This window comes from Macrobrachium nipponense, chromosome 46, assembly GCF_015104395.2.
Source record: "Macrobrachium nipponense isolate FS-2020 chromosome 46, ASM1510439v2, whole genome shotgun sequence".
NCBI classification, from domain to species: domain Eukaryota; kingdom Metazoa; phylum Arthropoda; class Malacostraca; order Decapoda; family Palaemonidae; genus Macrobrachium; species Macrobrachium nipponense.
In genome coordinates this window covers 22,260,611-22,271,965 of record NC_061106.1, presented here as the reverse complement: position 1 = coordinate 22,271,965, position 11,355 = coordinate 22,260,611, and the positions used below count along the sequence as shown (strand labels likewise).

The following is an 11,355-nucleotide window of genomic DNA, read 5'->3' as shown; positions in this document are numbered from 1 at the left end:
TGTGCATCTTTCTGGCGTTGTCTGGGCATGCTGATAAGCTGTTCGTCAAGCCTTTAAATAAGTATCTTGAATCTGATCGCCAGCATGCCAACACAAAAAAATGAAATAGGCACAAATGAAGTTTCTCTCTCTCTCTCTCTCTCTCTCTCTCTCTCTCTCTCTCTCTCTCTCTCTCTCTCTCTCTCTCTCTCTCTCTCTCTCTCTCTCTCTCTCTCTCAAGCAACCTAGGCAACAGATAAGTCTAAACTTGTTTATATTTTAGTGTTGCGTTTGATTTGGTCAAGGCACTTATGCGTAACTTTTGTAACTTGATGTCATTCACAGTTCAAGATCGGAAACAGGAGAGTGTTGCTGTTCATTGTGTTTTTAGTGAACCTAGGCCCGTCTAGTGAAACCTACCAATGAATAGTATTCTTGGTCCTCATTTTGCGCGCGCTTCTATTGCTCAGTCATTCAGATCTTTATCCAGCTCTCACTTTTCAGAAACCTTCATTCCAAACCTCCCTTTTCAAATCATCAGTGAGAGCAAGCTCATTTCTAGCTTTACATGAAGCTAATTTATAAATGTTGTTGTCAGCTCGTCATCTGGTCCCATTCATAGTTTTTGGGAGTTCCTCAAGGTTTGGATTTCTCGTGTGGAAGTTTTGGACTAAAGAAGTAGAAGTTAGATTTCATTTAACTATAATTATTTTCTTTTTGCTTAAATCATTTACTTCCTTCTTCGACTGCCATAAATGCTGTGACGCTAATTCATCAGTCTTTCGGCAATTCTCTTTGTGTGTTTTTATTTTTTTCCTCATTACAAATGGCTTTCTTTGGTCTCCTTCCTTTTATTAATTATATATCACGCGGCACATTTCAGAGTTGTACCTCTCCATAGCCTGGTACGTCTTAAATTCAAAACATGGTCTTTATTCCCACTTCATCTCCCAAAGGAATTATGCTTGTTGCTTTGTTCGCCTTGTGAGTGGCATTTGATGCATCGTAGTGGACAAGCTTCAATCATGCTACTGACTAGAAATAAAATAGTTTAATGATTCCTGCTTCATAGAATTATATATTACGTACAGCAGGAGTGTCCTGTCATCTTGTTTTTATAAAGGACATTGTCAATGACTGCAAATCCAATTTAGAAGTTCTTGTCATACAGTATACCGTAACTGGTCTTTTCCTTCAAAATGATGGTGAAAATAATAGCGCTAAGCATTAAGCAAAGAGAACGGAGGCTCATCTCTTTTGTATGCTAATGGTAGCTACCCTTTAACGATTAATTCATAGTCAATGTGAATATCAGTAAAATGAGCAGCGCATATTGATTAATTTATTCTCTCATAAAATCTGATCAGCTTACATTACCTCTGTAGCCTCGGTCTAAGAATGCGTGCTCATTTGACTGCTTTTAGATGAGATACACCCAGTGATCCACTGAAAGATACACCCACTGAAATTTATTATAGCACAGTTGACTGGCATTAGTATGTGACGACACGCATCAGGCCCGTTTATTGACGAACATTAGCAAAGAAATGTTATCTGATGCCATGGGTTGTCTTTCGCTGTCCCGTTGATTCATACATCAACTGGAAAACAGGAAAAGAAGTTATATAATTGCAACCGCAACCTTTAGCAACGTTTCTGCTATTTTTTTCTTTATTCTCAAGGCTTGGGTGTTTCACTGTAACAAAAATCATAACCAATAAATCCAAGTATTATCGGGTATCGTTCCAGTACTTTCACACGAAAACTTACTTGTTATCTCACACAGGTAGACGTACTCAAACTTACAGTTGACGTCGGCCCATCGCCACTTGTATCCTAGGAACATCTGAAATAAAATTCGAAAAGTTATCGACGGCCTTTCCAAAGTAAAACACTGAATCGGTATGTGCTGATTTTATATCATCATCAGTTCTTTTACATTCAACGTGGAATTAGGATAAGTTCACTTGGCTGGAATCAAGTTTTGAAATACCGAGCTGAAGAGGGGCAAAACACAGCATTCTAAATATACCATAAACTATATTAAATTTTAGGTTCATCAAGAAAATCCTTAAGTATAAATAATTTTGATATACTAAAGAACAGTTATTTTTAGTATTTAAAAACGTGTTATCTTATTGCTAATGTTAGGTGGTAACCACCTAGGCCAACCTATGTTTTCAAACTGTGAAGATGCCCTAGACGCAGTAGCTCGCTAAGACTTTCCGTAGTCTTGTCTGAATGGTATATAGTAAACATTCCGCAGCATTTTGCTAGTCTTATTCTTACTTTTAAACATTTATTGGATTTATTTTTTAAATATTTAGGTAAAAATCCTTCTGTGTGTTTTCACAGTCAGGTCCTTTTTTTTCTTGAATGCTCTTCTTATTCATTTAGAGAAATGACGGCGAAGCTTCGCCGCTGAGATCACTGAAACTAATCGTGACTGGTGGAAGTTCAAGGTGAAGCCGCAGCCCATGAAACTGTAACCACAACCCGTGGTGGCCTATCCTGTATCGTTGCCAGAAGCACGATATAGCCAACCTTAACCTTCAATTACATAAAAACTAGTAGGGCTAGAGGGCTGAAATTTGGTATGTTTAATGATTTAAGGGTGGATGGTGAATATGCCAATTTGCAGCCTTCTGGCCTCAGTAGTTTTTAAGATCTGAGGATGGACAGAAAAAGTGGGGACTGACAGACGAAGCCAGCACAAAAGTTTCCTTGTACAGAAAACTTAAAATTACAGACGATCGTTTTACAGTTTTGCATTCTATTCCTTGGTATAAAAGTTCATTATCTTCCTTCTTGCTTCAGTAGTAAAATTAATGCCATTTAATAATCGCCTTGATTATCCTGAAATCTTGCCTATACCTTAACAACCTACTATTCTCAGCAGGTATGGAAATAAATGTTTCAATATCATCTTGAAATTATCAACATTATTCCCGAGAATGATTATAAATCCTCAGACATTCAACTGGGCATTAAATGTATTTGATTTAAATAAGTTACTCCAAGAAAAATTGATGACGTCAGTTCATTTAGTTTTAATATATTCCCGGTTAACTTAGGAATTCGGCTTTTTGTATTTTGCAGATTTTAAATATAATAAAGCAAAGCCGAGAAGTAAAGGAACGTTACGGGGTTTCAGCTTCTTAAACGAAGTGGAGAGAGAGAGAGAGTTGATGGGAGTAGCCTTAATTAGACCCATATGGACTACCCTGCACCCCTCGAAAAAATAAACCAATCGAACACACAATCTCTCTCTACATAATTAACCGAAAGAAGTGAGCTCTGCTTCCATTTATTAAGAATAAGAGACACAGAATATACATTAACCATATTAAGTGACAAAAGAAGAATGGTCAGTAGGCGCAGAAAATTTACTAAGGATAGTAAAGGAAGAATTGGTAGGAGAATATTGCTATTTACCACCAGTATCGCAACTGGGCCGACTGGAGAAACTGGTATGAAATCGAAAATTGCCTTCTCTGATTTCAAGGGAAAAATTTAATATATAGATGTAATAATATTTCGATTATAATCAATCTGCTTCAACATCGATTGTGTATACTAGAATTATTGGCCAGACAAAAGAAATTCCTTGTTTACTTCGGTGCTTAAACTTCTATTTTATCAAAACAGTATTTCTCAGTTTCAGGTGGCCTTTTGCGTCTATCCGTTTCTTGTTTCGTCCGTGTTCCCGTTCCTCTTTGTCTCCTTCGTAATCGCGTCGTTCGGTATAAGATTTTTTTTTCACGTCGACAGAAAGACTTTATAATATTAAGATCAATTTTTTTATTTTTCTACTCTCCAGTTTTTTAATTTATTTTTTTTATAATGCAGCTGTACACCACACGACTCTTTCAAAGTCATTCCTTTTTAACGTCGTTAAACCTGTTTAAAAGATATTAGTCATAATTATGTGTGTGTGAGAGAGAGAGAGAGAGAGAGAGAGAGAGAGAGAGAGAGAGGAACCAGTTAATTCAACCAAAATAGACCGACCCAACTCACCACAACGCAGTGTTCCACGGGGTTGTTAGGCTCATTTCCTCCCCAGGCAAAGAAAGTCGCTTCCGGTAGATGGTCATCGCGATCCACCGGGTCATCTGATCCCGCAGCTCCCTCGGCAAAGATCTGTAGGCCTCCGTACTTGTATTTGCCACTGTATGCAGTCAAGCCAAATAATATACGGTCTGACCAAGCCAGGTGTCGTTTCATAATTGCTGGGAAAGATCGTGTAAAGCAATGACTTAATCTGTTTTTTTTTTTTCCATCTGTCCATCCGGCTGTGGTGTTTTCGCATGGTAACACTCCGTTCCGGGCTTTAAATAGTTACGCTTTGTGTAAGTTTTAGGTAAATAAAAGGATATCTGGGTGTACATTTGCAACTGTGAAGTGATTTAATACTTTACTGTATGCGAATTACACCGTTAATATTCGAAATATGATATTATTTCAAGCCCGGGACGCAGTGTTACCATGCGCAATCACCACAGGCGGATGGAAGATGGAAAAAACAGGGTTTTTTTTTATAGTGTGACTTAAGATCTGTCTTAAGTCTATAGATTTGCACGTATACGGTACATATAGTACTATGCAGCTGTTAATACCCTTCAATTAAGCGAAATAAAAGCGTTTTCATACTGAAAGTAAATTTAAGTCAATCGAATCCTTTATCTAGAAAAGATTGGCACATGGTCATGTTATTTGTGCATAAACGGAAAATCAGTGAAGCCTTATAGAAAGGTAGAGGATCCTTGTTGATTGTTAGTTGTTTATTTTGTTTATAGTTTATTTCTACTACACCTCGTTGCTATGGGACTCACTCTAAGGTCACACTGACAGCCTTTTCAGTTAAACCTTGTTATAATTTCATTTTTTAATCACGACAGACCAAAACATTGCCAAATAATTATGGCCCTTCTTCGTCGTCTCGTCCTCTCTCGAACGTGCCCAGTCTTTATCGCGCTGCACGAGAGATCGAAATATCTCCGTGGATGGAGCCGAGAGACGCCAGAGAAAAGACAATAGATATCAGTACAAAATAGTACGATAAGAAAATGAGTCATGAACGGAATTTGGAATGGTTGAGGTTTGCATACATTAGATTGCTGATTGGGAGTAGTAAAGCAAAACTACAGAAACTATTGAAAGAATCTGAAAATGTTTGCTGGAGGAGAGACTTATATTTAAGAATTGAGGTTATGAGGGAAACTGAAAACAAGGGAGAGAAGTTATAATAGTTAATATGGATGGCAGAATAACTGAAGCTATTGATTTGCATAGGTATTTGGGAATAAATACAACTGGCAATTTATTTGAGGCAACAGGTGTCACAGAATAGGCGGAGCGAGGAAAATACAAATTGTGATCCTACCTAAAACAGAAGCATAGTCTAAATTCTGTACATCAAATAAATTAAAATGTGCTAAAATTTACGGTCACCTAGAGCCTTGTTTCACCAACGAATATTAAAGTAAATACACTATACTTTTTAAGAAATATTTTTTCTGTACTGTCTAACATGCACATTATTTATTTTCTAAATTTTCATTCTAATAAAGAAATCATAAATACTCTATCCTCAAATTCCTGTATTTTCAACGAAACACCCTTTTCTGACCTTTTTAGGCTCTTCCATAGACCTTTCCTACCCCCAACCAAGAACAACAACAACAACAACAACAAAGTAATTTGTAGGCTTATTCCTCGAGTTAGTGACTAGGGCACAGACGCATATTCACAAACTGTAACCGAGTACTGGACCTTCCCTAAAAAAAATGGTATGCCATATCTGAAAAACTAACAATAGAATCTTCTTGAAAATAATCTCATTATGTTTCCCACACCCAAAAACCTATTTTGGAGACATGGCATAAAAACCGGGGCTGGTGTTAATACTAGTACTAGACATCTCGGGAATTTGCGGCAGGGAAAAAAAACAAAAACAAAAGAAACTTAACAGAATAACTGAGATATGAAAAGTGCTGTGGTAGTTTGTTACGGGGGTGATAAGAAGTTTTTGCGAAGAGACTGAAAATTATATTGATAAATACAGTTTGCTTGGTATAGCTAATTTGTGTGTGTGTGTGTGTGTGTTTAAACAGATATCAGCGGAAGGCGTGTTTGTGTAGATATGTTTTGTTATGAGAATTTTGTTTTGTAGCAAAACCCGTCTAAAAAGCTTTAATTTTCACCAACTATCTTTATCTAATCCAAAGGTTAGAGAACATGTGGTATGGGCAGCTGTGTAAGAGAGAAAAACTCTGGAACAAAATGATATTGCAACATTTCCTCGGATGTCCGAATATTAAGTGTTTTGAGAGAGAGAGAGAAGAGAGAGAGAGAGAGAGAGAGAGAGAGATATAACACACAGACCACTGAATAATCAATAAGTTAACCACCAATAGATCAGAGATAGACATAGCAGTGACAACTAATTGCTGGACTACATCTCATTAACCTCTCTAACCTGCCAGGGCCAACTGCTCCTCCATATCGGTGATCTCTGCTATTTTGCTCTTCGGATCCATCGACGCACACTTCTCGAAGGCCGCCTTCGGTTTGGCTTTCTGTCGACTCAGGTAATAGCATTCGGTCCTGTTGGAGAGTTCTCCAGCTATCCATCCCTTCGGGCAGTCGACTGAAATCAGTTCAAGAGAATTATTTATAGTAGTACTAGTGGTGCCAATACTATCATTCCTTTCTGTCTAGAAACCAAATATAAACCCACTGAAGCTTGAAGCGTTTTCGAGGTGACAATATAATGTTAATATTAATAGTAAGAGGAAGCAGAAGACGAGATGGCAATGTTCGTGATTTTCACAGAAAAAAAAAGAATTAATTAGCTTAACAAATAAAAAATACCTCAAACGACCAAGAGGCGCCGTTGTAAAGGCATTGCCTCGACCCAACCATAACCAGCGATGGGCGTAACAATAGCCATTCGACTGGTAAAGATTGCGCACAAAATATGTCCTATAGAATGCGGTATTGGAGCTTCTGCAGCTCTTGCTTGGGTCAGTCAACAGTTTTAATAACTGGGTATCAGTTTGAACTTTACCTCAAAATATTGTACGGAATGAATGCTATAAAGGATAGAAACGAGTACCATGCAGGATCTACATAAATACACACCTGAGCAAACGCCATCTCGCAAGTAAGTACCAGCTTTACACTGACACTCTCCACCATTGCATTTGGAAAAGATGTCATTGGCATAGCACTCGGTGTCGTCTTTGCAGGCGTCACCCACCCGAGCTGAGAAAATATTACGTCAAAATTCAGGATGAGTTCTCCCATTCCTCTAGTTTATCTAAATGGAAAAATGATTAATTTATAATTCGCGTGAAACCTTCGTAAGGTAATGAATTTGAATGGTCTTTCATATATTTTGAAGAATAAATATCGTCGTAAATGTTGGAATACACAGATCAAATTCTGTTGTTCAACTAAATAGTTGAACAACAGAATTTGATCTGTGTATTCCAACAGTTTATACTTTAATTAAATGGTATCCCAAAGTCTCTCTCTCTCTCTCTCTCTCTCTCTCTCTCTCTCTCTCTCTCTCTCTCTCTCTCTCTCAAGCTAATATTAAATGGAACACTGTTATGCATGCATGTGCGTGAGTTTTTTTTTAACAACCACTTAAACTGAAGGGCGTGTCTCATTAACACGTGTTAATATTAAAGTTAGTAAATTCTGTTGTCAAAATCAGAACAATTACTGTTATGAAAATTACCTGAGAATAAACATAGAAGCTAAAGTTCACGCAACAGCATCGAGGAAAATAATCTGATTTATGAAACCTTTTCGTGAGACCATGATTAGTTACAAAGCCGAGTTCGTTGCTTTGTTTTTATTTGTTTAAAGGCATTAAAAGCAACAATACTATTTACACCGACGAAATGTGATGTCTCAAAGTTGTCTCAGCGTGTACGCTCAAATCTCCGGGCTCGTTTATTTAATATTATCATTATTATATACTGTACACGTATCTTGTACCTATACGACATAATACCCGTATACTGACATTCTCGAGAGGTCGTCGTTTCATCAGCGAATATCTTTAATTCTTTTGATACGTTGCACTTACCAACACTGGCCCTCTGATAGATGGTGAACCCAGGTTGATAGACGAGATTCTTGAGGTGACCTCGGCGGTGTGACAAGACGCAGGTCACAAGCCCATCGCTCAGTGCTTTGGCCGCCATACTGAAGCAGTTCAGCTCCACTTGGCACAGTACCTGGCATTCACCTGCAATGAAAAAAAAAAGAAGTTTGGGAAACGCATGCTTAAGATATGCTTCGCTAGTTTCCTTTCCCAGATTATGTTACCATTTCGTTTTGGGTTGATAAGGATACATTAATGTAAACATTATTCATCGTCTTTCATGCAAGAGTGATTTTACACAACAACCCAACGTATTTTTAAATAAATCCAAGAGTGATTTTACACAATAATCCAAAGTATTTTCAATTATCAGTTTAAAATCAGAATTAGGCTGATAGTTATAGCCGTTGCTTACACCAGGAGCTCCTGTTGACAGCCAAAGAGACCAAGCTGTCGTTGATACGAGCGTGACCTGGCGTCCAGGGGGCTTGTTCGAGGTTGAACCAGGTCATCCAGCTGTCCTTACTTGCTACGGCCCCTGCTTTGTCCCAGTACGGCCCCTTTGCCATTACCCTCATCTCCAAAAGAAGGACACAGTGAAGAAGAAGATGAACAATCTTCCCGCCATTTCCATGGCCTGGGTTCCGCTGGTGTATAAATTCGTATTTGTCAGGAATTATAAAACATTTTGGAATTTATTTCAGCGTCGAAAAACCACTTTACACGGACTTATATATATATATATATATATATATATATATATATATATATATATATATATATATATATATATATATATATATCCTTTAAACTACGTTTTTCTAAGTTTTTTGTTTTTGTTTGGCTACAATATTTATTTTTTACTTATGGTTTTTCCATCTTTCATCAATATACCTCGTATAGCATATGAGAAAAAAGTAAGAGGTGGTTCCGCGGAATAAATACATATAGACACATCTATCTACGTATCTTTCTTATTGTAAACATACATATTTTTCCCGTGGCCTTAGCTAAATATATTGTCACACGCTATTTAGTGCTAAGCAATATATATATATATATATATATATATATATATATATATATATATATATATATATATATACGATATATATATATATATATATATATATATATATATATATATATATATATATATATATATATATATATATATATATATATATATATATTTAATATTATCAGCTAATGAACAAAACCGTGCTTATTGATGTGATTTCTTAGTAATATAATATTGTATATACATACATCATATATATATATATATATATATATATATATATATATATATATATATATATAATGCACATGTATATGTTGATGTGCACTCACCGTAGGAAGTTCAGATGATAATTCAGGTACAAACGCCGCCTTAACGAGACGGTTATATCGGGCAGTACCGCACTGGCTAAGTGCTTCTCCCGATTAGAAGACAATAAGCAGTACGATACAAACGCAACCGTTGTACGATACTCAGGAATAATCGGGACAGGCACTGGGGAAGTTGCTCTTATCCGTTATATTAGAGAACCAGTGTGATTTTTGTTACCGCCCTGGGTGAGACGCGAACCTCTAGGTGACCGTGCGCGAACCCGCGAGATCTGAAGGCCATTCCCAGTGGCGGATTTAATGGGGTGGGGTGGGGGGGAAGGGGCACCTGGTCACGTGGCCGTCAGCCTAATGGATATGAATCATAGAACATCGTTTTCTTTCAATAAATCATTATTAGTAGCAAAATTTTGCTTAGTTAATTATCATTTTAACAACAACAACAGACTGTTACTGTACGACAACAACAAAAATCAACTACTACTACTGCTATGTTATATGTGTATACATTTATAGATAATATATATATATATATATATATATATTGAATATATCTATATATATTTATATTTCTATATTGGGATATATATATATATATATATATGATATATATATATATATATATATATATATATATATATATATATATATATATATATATATATATATATATATGTAGATATATATATAGTGGTATATATATATGTGTGTATCGTATGTGTGTATATACATGTTACATATATCTACAATAATCCTAAGTGGCGCCCACTAAAAGATTTCTAGATCCGCCACTGGGTATGGCACGACACTAACCACTATGTCAGTGGACCACAAACAAACAAACAGGCGAGGCGGAAGTTTAAGAATTTGTCAAAAAAGATTTTTAAATTTTCATACAAAAAACCAAATTAAAAAATAAGGCGTGATCCGACCTCCAGCTTACTTGGAGTGCTTGCTAAAATCTATGATCAAATAGAGCGTTGTTCCACGGACGAAAATTAAAATAAATGCGATATATTTTAAACGAAATAAATATTCTGTACTGTTTAAAATGCAGTTTTTTTTTTTTTACATTTTCATTCTCATAAATAAATCATAAATATCCTCATAAATAAATCATAAACTCCCCCCCCCCCACAGCAACAACAAAGTAGTTTATGGGCTTACTCCCTGAGTAAGCAAAAACGAATAAATTAAATAGATAGATCGATAGATAGAATAATAGATGATAGATAGGTAGATAGATCAATTAGACAGATAGATAGATATATAGATAGATCAATTAGACAGATAGATAGATACATACATATATAGATAGATAGATCAACTGGACAGACAGATAGATCGATCAATTAGACAGATAGGTAGATAGATCGACAGATAGATCGATTGGACAGATAGATAGATAAAAGAATTAGACAGATAGATATATAGATCAATTGGATAGATAGATAGAATAGGTAAATTAGGGAGACAGATAGATAAGAATTTCTATGAAACAAAATGTGCTTCTCAGAGCTAGTTCAAGAACAGGCTGTTTATGGTGGCATCGTTGTAGCGCTAACTACCTCTATTGGGATAAATGAGCAGGAATTGAACTTATTTGGCAAAGTCGTTTTTTGTTAACCTTCTTTATGTATAACGTTCACTCCTGCCTGCGCTGCAGATCTTTGCAACAGGATGCTCTCTCTCTCTCTCGCTATGCTAACAGGACTGCAAATATAATGACTTGAGTCATTATATAATTAGTCATCGAATTTATAACATGAATGATGCAGTAGGTGGATGATTGCTGACCGTTATTTTAAATTTAATGAATGTAGTGTGTGTATATATATATATGTGTGTGTGTGTGTGTGTGTGTGTGTGTGGTGGATGGATGGATTATGGAATTTAGGGCATAGCCA

The 11,355-nt window shown here is 36.2% G+C and overlaps 1 protein-coding gene across 2 annotated transcripts; it reads right to left on the bottom strand.

Annotated features, from left to right (window-relative positions):
* Positions 1–600: 600 nt before the first annotated feature.
* On the bottom strand, positions 601–8,739 carry LOC135214584 (uncharacterized). Of its 2 annotated transcripts, XM_064248932.1 has the most exons (7): positions 8,514–8,739; positions 8,081–8,242; positions 7,123–7,245; positions 6,458–6,628; positions 3,997–4,208; positions 1,750–1,825; positions 601–1,580 (listed from the first exon to the last, which is right to left on the bottom strand). In XM_064248932.1, exons 1-7 carry the CDS (start codon positions 8,674–8,676, stop codon positions 1,570–1,572), a joined length of 918 nt encoding a protein of 305 aa, XP_064105002.1. In that variant the 5' UTR covers positions 8,677–8,739; the 3' UTR covers positions 601–1,569. The 2 variants fall into 2 exon arrangements, with proteins under 2 accessions (XP_064105002.1, XP_064105003.1); XM_064248933.1 differs by lacking the exon at positions 7,123–7,245.
* Positions 8,740–11,355: the final 2,616 nt, after the last annotated feature.